Here is a 22,562-nt window from a genome sequence, read left to right as displayed (position 1 = left end):
GTTTAACCTACATATATCAAATCGTAACAATAGACCACAAGATTTCAAATTTCAATACACATCCCATACATAGAGATAAAAATCATTCATATGATGAACACCTGGTAACCGACATTAACAAGATGCATATATAAGAATATCCCCATCATTCCGGGACACCCTTCGGATATGATATAAATTTCGAAGTACTAAAGCATCCGGTACTTTGGATGGGGTTTTTTAGGCCCAATAGATCTATCTTTAGGATTCGCGTCAATTAGGGTGTCTGTTCCCTAATTCTTAGATTACCAGACTTAATAAAAAGGGGCATATTCGATTTCGATAATTCAACCATAGAATGTAGTTTCACGTACTTGTGTCTATTTTGTAAATCATTTATAAAACCTGCATGTATTCTCATCCCAAAAATATTAGATTTTAAAAGTGGGACTATAACTCACTTTCACAGATTTTTACTTCGTCGGGAAGTAAGACTTGGCCACTGGTTGATTCACGAACCTATAACAATATATACATATATATCAAAGTATGTTCAAAATATATTTACAACACTTTTAATATATTTTGATGTTTTAAGTTTATTAAGTCAGCTGTACTCGTTAGTAACCTACAACTAGTTGTCTACAGTTAGATGTACAGAAATAAATCAATAAATATTATCTTGAATCAATCCACCACCCAGTGTATACGTATCTCAGTATTGATCACAACTCAAACTATATATATTTTGGAATCAACCTCAACCCTGTATAGCTAACTCCAACATTCACATATAGAGTGTCTATGGTTGTTCTGAAATATATATAGATGTGTCGACATGATAGGTCGAAACATTGTATACGTGTCTATGGTATCTCAAGATTACATAATATACAATACAAGTTGATTAAGTTATGGTTGAAATAGATTTGTTACCAATTTTCACGTAGCTAAAATGAGAAAAATTATCCAATCTTGTTTTACCCATAACTTCTTCATTTTAAATCCGTTTTGAGTGAATCAAATTGCTATGGTTTTATATTAAACTCTATTTTATGAATCTAAACAGAAAAAGTATAGGTTTATTGTCGAAAAAGTAAGTTACAAGTCATTTTTGTAAAGGTAGTCATTTCAGTCGAAAGAACGACGTCTAGATGACCATTTTAGAAAACATACTTCCACTTTGAGTTTAACCATAATTTTTGGATATAGTTTCATGTTCATAATAAAAATTATTTTCCCATAATAACAACTTTTAAATCAAAGTTTATCATAGTTTTTAATTAACTAACCCAAAACAGCCCGCGGTGCTACTACGACGGCGTAAATCCGATTTTACGGTGTTTTTCGTGTTTCCAGGTTTTAAATCATTAAGTTAGCATATCATATAGATATATAACATGTGTTTAGTTGATTTTAAAAGTCAAGTTAGAAGGATTAACTTTTATTTGCGAACAAGTTTAGAATTAACTAAACTATGTTCTAGTGATTACAAGTTTAAACCTTCAAATAAGATAGCTTTATATGTATGAATCGAATGATGTTATGAACATCATTACTACCTCAAATTCCTTGGATAAACCTACTGGAAGTGAGAAAAATAGATCTAGCTTCAAAGGATCCTTGGATGGCTTGAAAGTTCTTGAAGCAGAATCATGACACGAAAACAATTTCAAGTAAGATTTCCACTCGAAATAAGATTGTTATAGTTATAGAAATTGAATTAAAGTTTGAATATGATTATTACCTTGTATTAGAAAGATAACCTACTGTAAGTAACAAAGGTTTCTTGATCTTGGATGATTACTTGGAATGGATTTAGAAAACTTGGAAGTAAACTTGCAATCTTGGAAGTATTCTTGATTTTATGAAACTAGAACTTTTGGAATTTATGAAGAACACTTAGAACTTGAAGATGGAAATTGAGAGAGATCAATTAGATGAAGAAAATTGAAGAATGAAAGTGTTTGTAGGTGTTTTTGGTCGTTGGTGTATGGATTAGATATAAAGGATATGTAATTTTGTTTTCATGTAAATAAGTCATGAATGATTACTCATATTTTTGTAATTTTATGAGATATTTCATGCTTGTTGCCAAATGATGGTTCCCACATGTGTTAGGTGACTCACATGGGCTGCTAAGAGCTGATAATTGGAGTGTATATACCAATAGTACATACATCTAAAAGCTGTGTATTGTACGAGTACGAATACGGGTGCATACGAGTAGAATTGTTGATGAAACTGAACGAGGATGTAATTGTAAGCATTTTTGGTAAGTAGAAGTATTTTGATAAGTGTCTTGAAGTCTTTCAAAAGTGTATGAATACATATTAAAACACTACATGTATATACATTTTAACTGAGTCGTTAAGTCATCGTTAGTCGTTACATGTAAATGTTGTTTTGAAACCTTTAGGTTAACGATCTTGTTGAATGTTGTTAACCCATTGTTTATTATAACAAATGAGATATTAAATTATTATATTATCATGATATTATGATATATAATATATCTTAGTATGATATATATACAGTTAAATGTCGTTACAACGATAATCGTTACATATATGTCTCGTTTCGAAATCATTAAGTTAGTAGTCTTATTTTTACATATGTATTTCATTGTTAATACACTTAATAATATATTTACTTATCATTTAATATAATTAACCAAGTGTATCAATATCTTAATATGATTCATATGTACCTAGTAAGACGTTGTTATAACGATAATCGTTATATATATCGTTTTCGAGTTTCTTAAATTAATAGTCTCATTTTTATGTATATAACTCATTGTTAAAATACCTAATGAGATACATACTTAAAATAAAATCATGTTAACTATATATATAACCATATATATGTCATCGTATAGTTTTTACAAGTTTTAACGTTCGTGAATCACCGGTCAACTTGGGTGGTCAATTGTCTATATGAAACCTATTTTAATTAATCAAGTCTTAACAAGTTTGATTTCTTAACATGTTGGAAACACTTAATCATGTAAATAACAATTTCATTTAATATATATATAAACATGGAAAAGTTCGGTTCACTACATAACAAGCTCCGGGTCTTCCTGTGCCTCTGCCGCATTAATATTGAAAACTCTTCCGCGGCCTTGTCCATTCGTGTTCTCCTGGTTCGGGAAATTTCTAATAATGTGTCCCGGTTTTCCACATTTATAACAAACTACATTGGCATAACTTGCTCCGACACTACTTGCTCCGCCATTACTCGTTCCGACACCATTTATTCCTTTCGTTCTGTTAACCCCTGGTCCGTAGACCTCACACTTCGCCGCGCTATGACCATTTATTTTACACTTATTGCAAAATTTGGTGCAGAACCCCGAGTGATACTTTTCACACCTTTGGCATAGCTGCTTCTGATTGTTGTTGTTGTTGCGGTTGTTATTGTTGTTGGGATGATTGTTGTAGTTGCTGTTGTTGTTGTTGTTGGGCCGTTTGTTGTAGTTGCGATTGATGTTGCGATTGTTGGGATAATTGTTGCGATTATTATTGTAATTTCTATTGTTGTTGTATTGGTGATTCTTATCACCGTTTTCCTCCCACTTTCTTTTGACTTGCTTCACATTGGCCTCTTCAGCCGTCTGTTCTTTAATTCTTTCCTCAATCTGGTTCACTAGTTTGTGAGCCATTCTACATGCCTGTTGTATGGAGGCGGGCTCGTGTGAACTTATATCTTCTTGGATTCTTTCCGGTAATCCTTTCACAAACGCGTCGATCTTCTCTTCCTCATCTTCGAACGCTCCCGGACACAATAGGCACAATTCTGTGAATTGTCTTTCGTACGTGGTAATATCAAATCCTTGGGTTCGTAACCCTCTAAGTTCTGTCTTGAGCTTATTGACCTCGGTTCTGGGATGGTACTTCTCGTTCATCAAGTGCTTGAATGCTGACCACGGTAGTGCGTACGCATCATCTTGTCCCACTTGCTCTAGATAGGTATTCCACCATGTTAACGCAGAACCTGTGAAGGTATCCGTAGCGTACTTCACTTTGTCCTCTTCAGTACACTTACTTATGGCAAACACCGATTCGACCTTCTCGGTCCACCGTTTCAATCCGATCGGTCCTTCGGTTCCATCAAATTCCAAAGGTTTGCAGGCAGTGAATTCTTTGTAGGTGCATCCTACACGATTTCCTGTACTGCTAGATCCAAGGTTATTGTTAGTATGTAGCGCAGCCTGTACTGCGGCTATGTTTGAAGCTAGAAAAGTACGGAATTCCTCTTCATTCATATTCACGGTGTGTCGAGTAGTTTGTGCCATTTCCTTCAAAATAGTCAAATGGAACAAGTTAATCATACAGAATATTAAGAGTAGTTAATAGTATTTCGTAGCATAATATGAACTCATTTATAAAAGCTTTTTCTTCATATTAGCGTTTTATAAGTTTAAATTCGGGTAGTACCTACCCGTTAAGTTCATACTTAGTAGCTAATATACAATTCAACTACTACAATTCTATATGAAAAACTGATTATAATAATATTTCGCGTTCAAACTTTTATACAATATTTTACAAACTTACAATACCGCTTATTTTACATAAAGCATGAAATATAGCACACAATAACTTTGATACAAGATAGTTGTGAAGATAATTCTAGCTAGTACACAAGTCGTTCAGCAAAGGCAATAAAGACACGTAATTCATACGTCCAGAAACAAGTCATGCATTCTGGTTTTACTAGGACTACTTCCCATCCTTGGTCTTGTGGAACATAACCGTTATGGCCGTTGATAAGACAGTGTGTTGTAGGAGAGTGCATTTCAATTACTGAAGAAGAAGTTGACTACGGCGCCTATTTTATCGTTACCTGAAGGGAACGATGATTTTGAGATATATTGTGACGCTTCGCGACAAGGTTTTGGTTGCGTCCTTATGCAACAAAAGAAAGTTATTGCGTACGCATCCCGATAATTGAAGATTCACGAGCAAAATTATACGACGCATGATCTAGAACTGGGAGCAGTAGTGTTTGCATTGAAGATATGGAGACACTACTTATATGGGGTTAAATGCACTGTGTTTACCGATCATAAAAGCCTTCAACATATTTTTGGTCAAAAACAGCTGAACATGAGGCAACGTAGGTGGGTCGAGCTGATAAACGACTATGATTGTGAGATTCGCTATCATCCTGGGAAAGCGAATGTAGTGGCTGACGCTCTAAGCAGAAAGGAATGAGAGCCAATTCGAGTACGAGCGATGAACATAAAAATTCGCATGAATCTCAACTCACAAATCAAAGAGGCTCAACGAGAAGCTCTTACTAAGGAAAACATAGGAAATGAAATAATGAAGAAGTATGAGAAGCAACTCGTTATACGGGAATAAGGAATTCGATATTTTGCAAAACGTATTTGGGTACCAAAGTTGGGTGGATTAAGGAAGTTGATATTGAACGAAGCACATAAGACAAGATACTCGATACATCCTGGAGTTGGAAAGATGTATCAAGGTCTTAAGACGCATTATTGGTAGCCTAATTTAAAGACAGACATTGCAACATATGTCGGGGAACGTTTAACTTGTTCCAAAGTCAAAGCAAAACACCAGAAGCCGTCAGGGTTACTTCAACAACCAGAAATCCCAGAATGGAAGTGGGACGGTATTACCATGGATTTTATCACGAAGTTACCCAAGACTGCATGGGGTTATGACACCATTTGGGTAATAGTTGATTGTCTCACCAAATCTGCACATTTCTTGCCTATAAAAGAAATGGATAGAATGGAGAAACTATTACGATTATTCATAAAGGAAATTGTTTCAAGGCATGGAATACCTATTTCCATTATATCCGATCGTGATAGTAGATTTACATCAAAGTTCTGGCAATCACTACAGGAGGCCCTGGGAACTCATTTGGATCTGAGCACCGCATATCATCCGCAAACTGACGGGCAGAGTGAAAGAACAATTCAGACTCTTGAAGACATGCTCAGGGCATGTGTGATTGATTTTGGAAACGGATGGGATAAATATCTACCATTAGTAGAATTCTCGTATAATAATAGTTATCATGCGAGCATTAAAGCTGCACCATTTGAAGCACTGTATAGAAGGAAGTGTAGATCCCCTATCTATTGGAATGAAGTAGGAGATCGACGATTAACTGGTCCCGAGATCATACACGAAACTACTGAGAAGATAGTACAAATCAAGGAGAGATTGAAAACAGCCCGTAGTCGCCAAAAGAGCTACGCCGATGTCCGAAGGAAAATATTAGAGTTTCAGATCGGTGACATGGTTATGCTAAAGGTGTCACCTTGGAAAGGTGTAATACATTTCGGCAAAAAGGGTAAACTGAACCCAAGGTATGTAGGCCCGTTCAAGATCATCGAACGCATTGGACCAGTAGCTTATCGACTTGAGTTACCACAACAATTCACCGGAGTACATAATACGTTTCACGTTTCAACCCTTAAGAAGTGTCTTGCAAAGGAAGACCTCACCATTCCTCTTGAAGAAATCTAAGTCGACGAGAAACTACAATTCATAGAAGAACCAGTCTAAATCATGGACCGTGAAGTTAAACAGCTCAAGCAGAGCAACATACCAATCATTAAGGTTCGTTGGAATGCTCGAAGGGGTCCCGAGTTTACTTGGGAATGAGAGGATCAGATGAAACAAAAGTACCCACATTTGTTTCCCGAGAACGCAAAATAGGTACAACTTTAAAATTTCGGGACGAAATTTATTTAACGGGTAGGTACTGTAACGACCCGGATTTTTCCGATCATTTTATACATATAAGATTAATATTTACATAAATTAAACATTACCAACATGATAAGCAATCCAAATTGTTGAGTCTTGTGTTTTTGAAAAGAGTTTTACACAACGTTTGACCGTCCAATTTGATCGATGATATCACGAACTATATAACATACAATAATTATACGATTGTGTACATATACGTATTTATACATATTTAACATGATCTAAGGATAGTTTAACATCTCATTGTATACTAATAACAATGAGTTATAAGTATACTTTGAGACTACTAACTTAAGTTTTCAAAACGGTAACTATACGTAACGTTCTTTGACATATATACCTATAACCTATAATGCTTATACAAGTTTCATATAAATACGTATTTAATCACTTTTAAAGGGCTTAAATACATAAAACAATATAAGTATATTCACAAAAGATAGTTATATTTGAATTCTCGTTCCGTTTCCTCAAGATTTCTACACGTATACCTAGGGTATATGTAACCGTATTATACGCAACTTATAGATGTATTTACTATTGATAAATACCAATTATTAGACCTCAATTATCTGCTCTTAGCAGCCTTTGTTAGTCAACAACATGTGGGATCAAGTGTTAGCATCTAGGAAGACTTATGAGCTAGAAATCAAAACTTAAAATCTATATATATATATACATACATATACACGTTTACATACATATACATATACTTTCATACCAACTTTATTTCAAGCTAGATTAACTTCTAAACTCTCTCATCTTCAACCTTAAAGTGTTCTTCAAGGTCCTCATAAGTTTCTAGCTTCATAATCAAGGTAAAACTATGTTTAAACTTTGATTCAATTTATGTAAGTTAATTATCTTAAATCAAGATATAAACTTACTTACAACCTTTGTTTCTTTTCATGATTTCACTTCTTAATCTTCCAAGTCATCAAGAACAAGTTCATATCTTGTTTATTCAGTAACTTTCTTCATCATACTTGAGGTATAACCTTTGTTCATCATCTTGTTCAATTATAACTATCTTACTACGAATATACGAATTATAACAACAAGAACATAGTTTGAATGATTTCAAACTTGTTCGCAAACTAAATAGATCCTTATAACTTGACTTTTAAAACACTTCAATACCTGTAATATATCATAATGATATGCTAACTTAACAAGATACAACTTGATTTTACAAAGAACACCTTAAAAACTTAATCTACGTCGTCGGAGTACAACCGGGGGCTGTTTTGGGTTGGATAATTAAAAACCATCTTAAACTATGAATTGGAAGTTTATATTCTGGAAAAATGATATTTCTTATGAATATGTTAATATATAAAAATCTCATGGTATAACTCAAAGTGTAAGTATTTTTATAAAAATGATCATCTAGATGTTGTTTTTATGATGGAAATGATCACTTTCATAAGATTCACCCAAGTTTGACCTATAACCTGTGATTTAAAATATAAACCAAGGTATTTACAGTTCATATTCATAAATAATGACTCAATCCAAGGAAGTGGCAAGTTGAATCAACAAAAACGGAGTTGTATTGAAGAAACTACGACTAAAACAAAATCGGGTATCCCAAGCTAGTTTAGCTACGAAAATATTTTGACTAAAACCAAACTAATCATATCTTGGCTAATTATATTTACTCATGATTTGATTTTACATATTTCAGGACCACCCGTAAACAACACGAGAAGATTAATTATAAGACCTCATGATTGTACGCAACACGTCATTTGACAACACGGTACTTTATGTATGCAACACGTCATTTGACAACACGGTACCATGGGTCGAGATTAATTCCGATCAATACGAATACGATGGGGTCTTTATTTATTTTATTGAGCAACTAATTGTGGACCACTAACATCAGACTGCTAACTACGGACTAATAGATATTAAAAGTATTATAAGTATATATGTAACGATTATTTGAAAAGAAAATATGTTGATATATTATATATATGGTTAGGTTCGTGATATCTATCGGAGACCAAGTCGTGTTAAATATCTTCAAGGTAAAAGTGAGTATATAGTCCCATTTTTAAACTCTAAATATTTTGGGATGAGAATACATGCATTTTATGATTTACGTTATGGACACAAGTGATTAAAAATATATATTCTACGTTGAGTTGTACCATTGGCATACTTCCCTGTAACTTGGTAACTACTATTTACATGCGGTATTGTAAACGCGAATCCTGTTGATAGATCTATCGGGCCTGACAACCCCAACCAGACTGGACGACCAGTATTCAACGGTTGCACAGTACTTTGTTTCGGTGACTACACTTGGTACGGTGTAGTGAGATTTCATAATAAAGGGAATATGCGACGTTGATTAAATGTTAAGTATGGTTATCAAGTGCTCAACCACTTAGAATATTTTTATTAAAACGTTTATGTATATTAAATCTTGTGGTCTATATTTATAACGTTGCTAGCATTAAACCTATATCTCACCAACTTTATGTTGACGTTTTAAGCATGTTTATTCTCAGGTGATAAATAAAAGCTTCCGCTGCATTATGCCAAATTTAAGCAGGATTTGGAGTATGCATATTTGTGTCAAAAATAAAACTGCATATCGGAAGATTTGTAATGTGAAATATGTTGAAAATCGTATTGTTATTATCAAGTGTAAAGTTTGTAAAACTAAGATTATCGCTAAACGGTAATCATTATTATGCTGTTTGAACCTTTGATTATAATAAAGGTTATGGTTTGTATTATAAAAACGAATGCAGATTTTGAAAAATGTCACATATAGAGGTCAATACCTCGCAATGATACCAATAAGTATGTGACGTTTATAATCGATATGAACGGGACACTACAATATACTCCATAGATAATTCTTATGTATATAAAATTCTAGCAAAATCTATGTGTTTAAGTACTTCAAATTTTGCTAAATTAAATTATCAAGTGATGTTATTCACGTTTACCTGATCAGTTTGTGATTTCAGTTTAGTAAATGGGATATGAATGTGTAGTATTTTTTCTATTTATGTAGTTATATTTTACTGTTTTAGGAAATTGCATAAATGATATATAGTCTAGGTGAACTTTTATCAGGTGGAATTGGCACAACTAATAATGTAAGTTGTTTACTTTGCATGATATGGTTGTATGCATCATATATTGTATCCAACTGTATATAGGTTTAATAGTATTAAAATAATCCTTTACTTCTTTTATGGAGTTATTTTTCAAAATTAAATTGTTGCGATGTACAAAAGTTTTATGGAGTGTGCATTACTATACAAAACGTTTTTGTATTGATATTTGATGATGCATTAATCAAATAATTTGTAAATCATAATTTATTCTTGATTAGTCCAATAAAAAAGCCTCGCGAATTCGTGGGCATTAAGCTAGTAATAATAATAATAATAATAATAATAATAATTAAAAAGTCCTAAAAATTAAAAAATAAAATAATATAAATATCAAAACTTGTTGTCGTCATCATCCGACACTTGAATTAAATCCCCGAACTCTTTGATCAATTTCTTCTTCTTCATCATCATAACATTTTATTTAACCCGCAAAATCACGATGATGTTTAATTGATGCAAAAAATTTTGGTGCTTCGAAAGCGGCTTTCATATATTCGCTCCGATGATTGCGTCCATCGATTCAATATTTTTTTCTTCCAAAAACGTGTTATGTAAAAAATGTTGAATGTGTTATACATAGATGAGCTAGTTATTAAAATTATAATTATTAATTATATTTATTTGTATTTCAAACTGTTGGAATATATCTGTTTGAATGTTCTTTTTTAATTAAACGGTAAAAAATTCGAAAGGCCAATCAAATTGCGCTGCGTGTCAAACACGTTTGAATTCTTCTTCGTGCCACCACTATGCATGCCATGGATTTGGGCAACCAACACACATACGGTGTGTTAATTGACGTGTTGCTACAGAAAATCGATCGCACATTTTATATTTTCAGACGAAAAGTGTAACAAGCAAAAATGGTTCTCTAAGCAAATATATATTATGCATTAGGTTCAGCAGTCTTAAACTAAAACAACAATATATAACTGAATCTATAGCCTTCAAGTTTCAGTTTCATTATTAATATTAATTTGGTATCACACTAACACTCACTCAAACCTGACACTGGCAATCACTATTAGTACAATTATATATTTGTTATAATAATAATAATAATATAGATATGGATAGTCAATTTTGGTGTATACATATAGTCAATTTTGGTACACAAAGTATGTATTTTTATATTGAGATTTTAGGCTATAAATACTCATGAATGCAAGCATTAAACTTGCACCATTTCTCACACTTACAAAGTGTTTCTTTCTTTCTCTCCATTATCATCTTTGTTCTTACACTTCATTATTAGTATTCTAAATCAAGAATCAAACCACTAAAGGTAGTTATAAGCCTACTGAATTATAACATCAAGAATCAAACCACTAAAGGTAGTTATAAGCCTACTGAATTATAACACGTTATCAGCACGATAATCTTAATACTAAATATGGTTGGCTCTGCCACCAAAATGATATATGGTCGGTTATACCACCAAAATGATATATGGTCGGTTATACCACCAAAATGATATATGGTCGGTTATACCACCAGAATGATATAGGTCGGTTATACCACCTGAAAAAATATATGGTCGACACTGTCGCCAAATTTTCATTTATGTTTACTAATATTTATATTTTTGTTATATAACATTTATTTATGATTGCTTACACATGGTCGACACTGTCACCTACTTATCATTTATGTTATATTAAATTTATGTTTAATGTTTATATACTTATGAATATAAATTGACTCTAATTTATCATGATGTTTGTTTTAATTTTTGATAATAGAAAATGTCGAATCTGGAAAAGCTTAAATTTACTCCTTTAGAATCAACTGGAAACAACTACATGCCATGGGTTATAAAAGTAAAAATGCATCTTAAATCAATGGGCATTCTTGAAACCATAAATGAAAACAACACTTGTTCTGAAAAAGAACAAGCTACGGCATGTTGCTTTATTCATCAACATATTGATGAATGCTTACAAAATAATTATGTGACTGTAGAAGATCCCCATGTTTTATGGGAAGGTCTCAAAAGCAGATTCAATAATCAAAGAGAAATTTTACTTCCAGCTGCAATGGAACAATGGAGAACATTAAGGTTCCAAGACTTTAAGAAAGTAAATGAATACAGCTCAGCTCTGTATAATACATGTTCACAACTTAAATTCTGTGGACATGAAATTAGTGATGCAGACATGATGGAGAAAACTTTCTCCACAATGAATGCTGCAAACATCACAGTGCAAAGAAATTTGAGAATGCTAAAGTTCAAAACATATCCTGAACTTAATTCATATCTCTTAGTTGCAGAGCAAAATGATGAGCTATTAATGAAAAATCAGCAATCCCGTCCTACTGGTACACTTGCAATCCCTGAAGCAAATACTGCAAATAATTATAAACAGGGACAAGGACGCGGGCAAGGTCGTGGTTATAATAACCATCACCATCATCATGCCAAAAGCCATAACTATGGTAGAAACCATCCTTATGGTAATGGTAATGGGCGTGGACGTGGTCGTGGTCGTGGCCGTGGTGGTCAAAGAAATAGTAATCCACGAAAATATAAATATCAACCACAAAACAAGCCCATTAAACAAGATGTTGAAGAAAATTCTTCTAAAAATTCTGAAGAATCTTGCTACAGATGTGGTAGAATGGGCCACTGGGCTAATACTTGCCGAACATCTAAACATCTTGTTAAGATGTATCAGGATTCGCTGAAAGGTAAAGAAAAGGAAGTAAATTTTGTGGATAATATTGATCCAACAGTCACTGAGAAACCATCTGATTTATATGAAGATTTCTTGAATGTTTAAGTTGTGTGTCTTTTGAAAAATAAACGATTTAATATCGTCTGTCTTTGTCATTATGTTTGCTAAATGTTTCAGTACTATCTATTTGCGTTTAAAATATTGTGTAATATTAATGTACTCACTATTTATTTCTTATATATGAAGTTCAATATGAATTTTGCTGGAATACAACATCAATCAAGTGGTGGAGATCTCTGTATAGCAGACAGTGGAACTACACACACTATACTTAAATCCGAGAAATATTTTATTGATCTAAAACCAACGGAAGGAACTATACATACAATATCAGGACCTGCTAACTTGATAAAAGGGATAGGAAAGGCAAATTTCATACTACCAAATGGTACAAAATTTTTAATAAATGATGCCTTATTTTCTCCCAAGTCAAGCAGAAATTTATTGAGTTTCTCCGACATATACCTTAACGGGTATGATTATCAGTCAGTGACAACAGAAAATGAGAAATATTTAAGTATCACTGACAAGAGTCATGTGGTTGAAAAACTGCCAAGACTTAGTTCTGGATTACATTATACACATATAAATGTACCAGAAATACATATGGTAGTTAACGAAAAATATATTGATCCTGGTGTATTCAGTTTATGGCATAACAGATTAGGCCATCCAGGATCAACAATGATGAAAAGGATTATTGAATGTACTCATGGACATCCACTAAAGGATAGAAAAATCCATCATGATACAATGGTTCCATGTACATCTTGCTCTCTTGGAAAATTGATAACTAGACCCTCACCACTTAAGGTTGAGAAAGAATCACCAATGTTTCTTGAAAGAATTCAAGGTGATATATGTGGACCAATTCATCCACCATGTGGACCATTTAGATATTTCATGGTTCTAATAGACGCATCTAGCAGATGGTCTCATGTTTGTCTGTTATCAAGCCGTAATGTGGCATTTGCAAAATTTCTTGCCCAAATTATTAAATTGAGAGCTCATTTTCCTGATTACACCATTAAAAGGGTGAGACTTGATAATGCTGGTGAATTTACATCTCAAGCATTTAATGACTATTGCATGTCTATAGGAATTGTTGTTGAACATTCTGTTGCTCATGTGCATACACAAAATGGTTTAGCCGAGTCATTGATTAAACGTTTACAGTTAATCGCTAGACCATTGATAATGAGAACAAAACTCCCTGTATCTATATGGGGTCATGCAATTTTACATGCTGCTGCATTGATTCGCATCAGACCAAGTGCAAGTCATAAATATTCCCCCCTACAACTTGCTTTTGGTCAAGAGCCAAATATTTCCCATCTTAGAACATTTGGTTGTGCAGTGTATGTTCCAATTGCGACACCACAACGTACAAAAATGGGTCCTCAAAGGAGGTTGGGAATATATGTTGGATATGAAACATCTTCAATATTAAGGTATATTGAACCTATGACAGGTGACGTTTTTACAGCACGTTTTGCTGATTGTCATTTTAATGAAACATTGTTCCCTAGATTAGGGGGAGAAATGAAAAATAAAGAAAATGATGTTTCATGGTGTGAACCTCAATTAAAGTATCTTGATCCTCGCACAAAAGAATGCGAGACAGAAGTTCAAAAGATAATGCATATACAAGAACTTGCAAATCAATTGCCTGATGCATTTACAGATACAAAAACTGTGACAAAATCATATATACCAGCAGTAAATACTCCAGCTCGAATTGAAATTCCAAAAGCTGGCAATAACGTCACTCATGAATCTTTGCCACGTCAGAAACGTGGAAGACCAATCGGTTCAAAGGATAAAAATCCTCGAAAAAGAAAATCAGCTGATAATGAAGTAAAAGAAAGTGTTCAAGAAGAACCACAAATCAGTACTCCTACTGCAGAGGAGATTGATGATGTCAATACAGAAATTGCAATCAATTATGCATATTCAAAAATATTATGGAACCGAAATGAAATGAAAAATCTTGATGAGAAATTTTCATTTAATGTTGCATATGACATCATGAATAATGATGATGATCCAGAACCAACATCTATGGTTGAATGTCAAAATAGACATGATTGGGCTCAATGGAAAGAAGCAATACGAGCTGAATTAGAATCACTCAATAAAAGAAAAGTTTTCGGATCCATCATTCTCACTCCTAAAGATGTGAAACCTGTAGGATACAGATGGATTTTTGTCCGAAAAAGAAATGAGAAAAATGAAGTTACAAGGTATAAAGCTAGACTTGTAGCTCAAGGTTTTTCTCAAAGACCGGGAATTGATTATGAAGAAACTTATTCTCCTGTTATGGATGCAATTACTTTTAGGTACTTAATCAGTCTGGCAGTTTCTAAAAATTTAGAAATGCATCTCATGGATGTTGTGACTGCTTATCTATATGGATCACTTGATAGTGATATATATATGAAGATACCTGAAGGATTTAAGGTACCAGAAGCATCAAATGCAAAACCCAAAGAAATGTATTCGATTAAATTACAAAGATCTTTATATGGGTTAAAACAATCGGGACGTATGTGGTATAACCGATTAAGTGATTACTTGATAAGCAAAGGGTATACAAATAATCTTACTTGCCCTTGTGTTTTCATTAAGAAAACAACATCCGGATATGTGATCATAGCTGTTTATGTTGATGATCTTAACATCATAGGTACAAATAAAGAGATCCATGAAGCCATTCAACTTCTAAAGAAAGAATTTGAAATGAAAGATCTCGGAAAAACCAAGTATTGCCTTGGTTTACAAATTGAGCATATGCCTAATGGTTTACTTGTACATCAAACAACATATACTGAAAAGATTTTGAAACGTTTCAATATGGACAAGGCAAAACCATTAAGTACTCCTATGGTTGTTAGATCACTCAATGTTGAAGCTGATCCATTTCGTCCATGTGAAGATCAAGAAGACATTCTTGGACCAGAAGTACCATATCTTAGTGCAATTGGAGCTCTTATGTATCTTACAAATTGTACAAGACCTGACATTTCTTTTGCAGTTAATTTGTTGGCAAGGTTCAGCTCTGCTCCTACCAAAAGACACTGGAATGGGATCAAACACATATTTCGATACCTTCGAGGAACTACTGATTTAGGATTATTTTATTCTAACGAATCAAAACAAGATTTGGTTGGTTATGCAGATGCAGGTTATTTATCTGATCCACATAAAGCTAAATCTCAAACTGGATATGTATTCCTAAATGGAGGTACTGCAATATCATGGCGTTCTCAAAAACAAACACTTGTTGCTACATCGTCAAATCATGCCGAAGTGATTGCATTACATGAAGCTACTCGAGAATGTTTTTGGTTGAGATCAATGACACAACTCATTACTAATTCTTGTGGACTAGAACGCGATAAAAGTCCAACAACTATCTATGAAGATAATGCAGCTTGCATAGCACAGATGAAAGAAGGGTATATCAAAAGTGACCGAACAAAACACATACCACCTAGATTCTTCTCATACACTCAAAATCTCATTAAGGACAACCAGATTGAAATGAGATATGTGCAATCTAGCAAAAACTCTGCTGATCTTTTCACGAAAGCACTTCCAACTGCTATTTTCAGAACACACGTTCATAACATTGGCATGAGACATGTTCAAAAGATGTAACAGCTGAAGCGATGTCTACTTGAGGGGGAGTCAACTCCATGCTGCACTCTTTTTCCCTTAGCTAAAGTTTTTTCCCACTGGGTTTTCTTTAGCAAGGTTTTTAACGAGGCAGTAATTTATAGTTGATCTTCAACAAAATAAAATTGCTATCCAAGGGGGAGTGTTATAATAATAATAATAATATAGATATTGATAGTCAATTTTGGTGTATACATATAGTCAATTTTGGTACACAAAGTATGTATTTTTATATTGAGATTTTAGGCTATAAATACTCATGAATGCAAGCATTAAACTTGCACCATTTCTCACACTTACAAAGTGTTTCTTTCTTTCTCTCCATTATCATCTTTGTTCTTACACTTCATTATTAGTATTCTAAATCAAGAATCAAACCACTAAAGGTAGTTATAAGCCTACTGAATTATAACATCAAGAATCAAACCACTAAAGGTAGTTATAAGCCTACTGAATTATAACAATATTATATTTTCATATAACAATAACATAACATAACATAACAATTATATTATATTATATTATATTATATTATATTATATTATATTATACTTATATACTAAAAGTGGTGGTGGTTTCCGTCGTTTCAGTTATATCGGATTGCCGTTTTGAGTTTTTCGTTCACAATACAAACGGTCCCTCAACTTCGGTTATATTTACACATCGGCCCCTGAAGTTTACACCTTTTCAGGAGTAAAAAGTGTAAATATATAATTTTATTAAAATAAAAGAAACTAACTCCACCCGAATTTATAACAGGTCCTATCTTCTCTCTCGGTGCGAGTTAAATTTTTCCGAGACCACCGTTCAACTCGAAAAATATTACGAACCCAACGGGACTAACTATAAGCGAAACGGACACTTTTTAAAAAACGCTAAATACAAAGACAACCCGTATCTTTCTGTTCACCGTGAGTTAAATTTTTCCGACAGCACCGTTACAGTTGAAAAAATTTATTGAACAAAACAAAGCTAACTACGTTCGAAACGGATACTTTTTAAAAAACGATTAACGCAACGACATCCAAAACGGTGCTTAACACATGGGCCGTGTTCCTCTCTGTAAATACACAACGCTATGTTAAATATGAATACGCAGGCCGAACGCCCCGCCGCAACGCGAGGGCCGGTCCGGACTAGTTATACACAAAACAAAGAAAAAAATATTAGCCCATTCTGATTCAAAATTTAGATGAAACAAATATAAAACATTAAGGGCTAAAACTAGAAAAGATGTGGAAGTACAAGGGTCTCTTATCAACAATTCAAAAGTATAACAGCAAAAGGTCTCTGGACATTGCTTTCCATCGTATAAATCCCCAATCGTTACACCGTCTCGGAGCACACCTTTTCCGGTAACCCTAAATTCTATCTCCGATACTTAATACTTTTCCGGCGATCGTTTATAAGCACATAATCTCCATTTCTTCATCGTTTCGTGTCGGAGTGTTAAACATTCGCGTTACAATTTTCAATTGTTTCAACGTTAAATCAAATTAGAAGGCAACGCAATCTGATAGATATGTTCAAATTTTGGTAATCATATTTTATTTCTATTAATTCATCTTGTACAGTGTTTTCTGTTTTAGACCTAATGATAGGTTTTAGGCTTTATAATACTGTATCATGATCTGAATCATGGTGTTGAAGCTCACATAGTTTATAGGGTTAATTAGTATTCATGATTGATAATTTAATTCAATATGAAATCTTAAACCCAATTGATTGAGTTACTTGATTTAGTATGTTTATTGTTAAAATTGCAACTGACTTATTGATTTTTATAATATAGTTGTAAGCTTGTTGGTAATGTAAATTTAGTGCAAGTGTATATTGATTTGAATTTTGAAGCATCTGTATGCCGTTTGGCTACATGAAAAATGAAAACGTTAAAGGTTGTTTAAAAGATTATTATTTGTAAGCTTAGTGGTGACTTTGGTCGCTGAGAAATTAATAGAACGGCGGCTGCTATTTTTCAGGGGTTCACAAGAACAACAGGCTGATTCGAGGCCACAGGAAGTTGGAACAAACCCATGGTATTCTCCATCTGTTGTTAGCACACCAAGTTCGTCTCGCCCTGTGACTCCTAATAGCGCCAACTCTAATACTTTCACACAAAGGGTTGGGGATCGACCTCATGTTTCTCCTGCGGAGGCTGCTGGCATAATTGTATATTTGAAGGACAAAAGGTAGCTTTTCTTGTAAATAGGTTATAATTTTTAATTTGCTTCCTTTTTTTTTTTTTTTTTTTTCCTCCTTTCTAGCTTTTTAGTTTTGAACATTAATCCAACAGTTAAAGGGATGTTTATCATTATTAGCTGTCTTTATGGAATAAACAGAGTGGATAATGCATATGAAAACCATCTTACAAAGGCCTTTTCATTAGAAACTGTTATGGTCTTATGTACTCCATTATTTTGATTTTGCCTTGTAACACCAAAGAAAGGTGGGCAGTATTGACGTGCTTATGAATGTAGGCTCTAATGAAGTTTTGACGTTGAATGGACTTACTTGTCTACAGATTTCGTCATTTTGGTTTATATTTCATTTATTTATCAATTAGCATTTGATATCTGGTTTTGCAATTGTTGTTCGTTTATTATCAGTCTTAACAGTCTGTTGAACTCAACTGTTAAATTTATTTCTGATGTGTTTGTCGTTGGCCATATCATGTTTTCACTTTTATGCTTTATCTGATTAATGTAGTGTTGATGAGTTACGAAAGCTTTTATCCGATCCAGAGGCATATCAACGATTCTTGCTTTCAATTGATCCTGTGAGAACTCAGAATAATGTAAGCCTCGAAGTTCTGTTGTTCAGATATAGTTTGTTACAATCATTGACATTTCAATTTTATCTTTTACCCGTGAATGTTTTTTATCCTCACTTATTTGTTTTTGTTTTAAATTGCAAATCAGGTAAGAGATGAGCTCCGAAACGAAACTCTGCAGCTTGCTAGTAAGTTTGTCACTCGAAGTCTTGACTTTGATTAACGTTTGTACCTGTACCCATTCCTTTGTTTCACCTAAGAGAGGTAGTGCAAAGTTAGTTGTGATCTTGAGAGTTTTCACTTTCAACCCATTTGCTCAAGAATGGGTCGATTAGATTTTCTTTTATCTTGAACGATCAAGGAGACTCTTAAATGAGAACGGGTCAAAAGTGTAGATAGTAGCCCAAATTCTATTTTTAGGTCACACAACTTCCTAAATGTTGGTAATTCTTTTTGTTTTTGTAATCATCATAATTAACACAATTATCTACTAGCTTTTTCAAATTGCACATAGTAGTCGTTATGGTCAACTCGGCCTGGTTCAATTTAAATATACTAAACATGACTAGTTTTAACCCTAAGTCCTTAACCTGTAAACCGTTAACTAATCGGATCTGCTACCATTTTGCCATCTGCATAAATAAACATTTTATTATATTGTTTGAATGTCTTGCAAAATGTTGAACTAATTGTGTTTGATTATTTGGTTTCTTTAGTATCTGTTTGTTTGATGGTGTTTTATATGCAGGAGAAAACTTGGAAAAAGAACCCCAGATAACAGAATTGAGGAACCAGGTGAGGTTTCTTGGTAGCACAAACGTATAACAACCACCAATTATACCATCAAACTCATCACAGTTCCTTCGTGTAGAAATTTACGAGATATAAAAATCATGTACTATAATGTGGAACTTTGATGATAACGTTCGTGATTGCTGTATAATTTATCATTTATCATACAAGTATAACATAAATTTTAAAAGGGTAAATCGTTTTTCCTGTTTTCTTTGTGGAACAGTGCATGATCATACGAACAAGTGAGTTAGCATCTGCTCAAGAAAAGCTAAATGATCTCACCAAGAAAAAAGCTGAACTTCTTAAAAGTTACTCACCATCTTCCTTGCTACATAAGTTACAAGGTAAATAATACTCTCTGTAGTCGATGGGCTGCATTGAAACATATGGTCTGAGTCAGATGCGTTTAGGTGTAAATGACTCGAATCTTACGGACTGACTCATGACACATATACGAGTTACACTTACGCCTGAAACCTTGATTCCAGGCTATCGAGGGTAAATTTTAACTATGTATGTAAGCCTGGTTAAGCGAATAGTATGTGTTATACTACCGTTCTTTTAAATTCTTAAATAGCAAAAGCATGCAAATCTGGCTTTTGGGAACTAATAGGATGCCCTAGAGTTATTGACAAAATTTGAATCTCACTTTTACATTTGCTCGGTGAGTGAATACACATTCTAAATTTTTTTTAGTTCAGTGTGAGCTAATGTTCGTTGGTTGATTACATATCATTGCTTTTGACCACAATAGCGATTTTGTGTTATGGTATATATTTCTAAACGTATCATATGTGGCAAAATAGGCGGGTCAGGGTAGGCTGTAGTAGGTTATATCTGGGAATGAGCCAGGTTTAGTTGTGCTTAGGCTTTTAACACATTGAATGAATTTTTCCCTTGACATCTCCTTTTCACGTTAACATATTTATAAGATTACCGGACTCATCTTATCTTTAAAATGCATCAACTTGACCACTTCTTAAATTTTTTCCCGTATATTTTGTTTGCTTCAGAGTCAATGAGTAAAACAGACGAGGAATCTGAAAGGCTCCACGAGCAGCTTCTTGAAAAGGAGATTGATCTTGCAACATTCGTTCAGAAGTACAAAAAGCTGCGTGTTGTTTACCATAAACGTGCTCTTACACACATCGCAGCCAAGACTTCCTTGGGCGTTTAATCAATTCGTAATCGAACTGTAAGCAAGCTTGTGAATGGCTTTGTATCGCACATGCGAACATGTAAGTGCACTTTTTGAACTATGAAAAGTACTAAAATTCTTGTGACATTGTGTTACCTCTTTCGCTTCAAATGAATATATCTATAATATATAATTAATGATTCAGCATATGTACTTATGAAAACCTTTTGAGCGTCTTTAGATAAACTCCGATGAATCTTGTGTTATCTGTAATGGTTATTGCTGGGTAGAAGTTCATTTCAGGTTCAATATCTGTAAGAAAAAATGATGTGTTTAATTTGAAAAAATCAAGAATATTTCTGTTAACAGGTGGAAATTTTACTTTGACTAATCGAAGCTAATTTTGACTGTGTAACACTAGCTTGTGATCATGTTATACTGGATTAGTGTGTACCGTATGCCCTTGGAGCATTTATGCTTGTACAATATTGCATTTGCATTACTACTTATATAATAGTTTGTCTTTTAAACAAACTACTATAAGTCACTATTCGTCATTATTCGTGAGATTGGGTATTATTGTTGTTGTAATTTCGTGTCATCTTCATTAATCCTGTGGTTATGGTTAAATAAACGGGATTGAAGTATATAGTTATCAATCTGCCGGGTTATGTTTTGAATGAGGTTTTTAGATCATCTTATTCGGAGATTAAACTAGATCGATCTACTTATAAGGTGATGGTTAGATGATACATTTACTAGGCATATTTATGTAAGTTCAAAACTTGAAGAGGATTTTAGAGGGTTATCTGGGTGAACTTTTTACACTTGGATTTTAAGTACCCCTTAGACACTCTAGACTAGTAACTGTGTATAACGACCCGTCCTAATCCATCTGGACGAATACATTACATTTGGTTACATCGCGAGGTACTTGACCTCTATATGATACTTTTTACAAACATTGCATTCGTTTTTAAAAGACAAACTTTCATTTCATCGGAAGTTGACATGCATGCATGCATACCATTTCATAATATATCTAAACTATAAATGACTTGATAATATTCTTGGTGAACTCGATGACTCGAATGCAACGTCTTTTAAAATATGCCATGAATGACTCCAAGTAATATCTCTAAGATGAGCATATGCACAGCGGAAGATTTCTTTCGTACATGAGAATAAACATGCTTTCAAGTGTCAACCAAAAAGGTTGGTGAGTTCATTAGTTTATCATAAATAATCATTTCATAATTTTTAATAGACCACAAGATTTCATATTTCCATTTCTCATAAACATACGTCCCATGCATAGAGACAAAAATCATTCATATGGATTGAACACCTGGTAACCGACATTAACAAGATGCATATAAAATATCCTTATCATTCTGGGACAACTTCGGACATGATAAATTTGCCATCATTCCGGGAAAACATCGGACATGATAAATTCGCCATCATTCCGGGAAAACATCGGACATGATAAATTCGCGGACATGATAAATTCGCCATCATCCCGGGAAAACATCGGACATGATAAATTCGCCATCATTCCAG

The 22,562-nt window shown here is 33.6% G+C and overlaps 1 protein-coding gene across 1 annotated transcript; it reads left to right on the top strand.

Moving 5' to 3' along the window:
• The first annotated feature begins 17,621 nt into the window (after positions 1-17,621).
• On the top strand, positions 17,622-21,320 carry LOC139844050 (vacuolar protein-sorting-associated protein 37 homolog 1). The gene is made up of 7 exons (XM_071834260.1): positions 17,622-17,832; positions 18,276-18,485; positions 19,003-19,090; positions 19,215-19,254; positions 19,815-19,861; positions 20,085-20,205; positions 20,875-21,320. Exons 1-7 carry the CDS (start codon positions 17,819-17,821, stop codon positions 21,036-21,038), a joined length of 684 nt encoding a protein of 227 aa, XP_071690361.1. The 5' UTR covers positions 17,622-17,818; the 3' UTR covers positions 21,039-21,320.
• The last annotated feature ends 1,242 nt before the right edge of the window (positions 21,321-22,562 follow it).

This window comes from Rutidosis leptorrhynchoides, chromosome 4 (genome assembly GCF_046630445.1).
Source record: "Rutidosis leptorrhynchoides isolate AG116_Rl617_1_P2 chromosome 4, CSIRO_AGI_Rlap_v1, whole genome shotgun sequence".
NCBI classification, from domain to species: Eukaryota; Viridiplantae; Streptophyta; class Magnoliopsida; order Asterales; family Asteraceae; genus Rutidosis; species Rutidosis leptorrhynchoides.
The sequence above is the reverse complement of the archived record's forward strand: the minus strand, read 5'-3'. Positions and strand labels throughout refer to the sequence as shown.

What these genes read in the sequence shown, in the direction of transcription:
- LOC139844050 (XM_071834260.1), top strand. An exon ending in GTATATTTGAAGGACAAAAG is followed by an intron (nt 18,486 to 19,002) that starts GTAGCTTTTCTT and finishes TGATTAATGTAG; the next exon opens with TGTTGATGAGTTACGAAAGC. An exon ending in CGAAACTCTGCAGCTTGCTA is followed by an intron (nt 19,255 to 19,814) that starts GTAAGTTTGTCA and finishes TTTTATATGCAG; the next exon opens with GAGAAAACTTGGAAAAAGAA.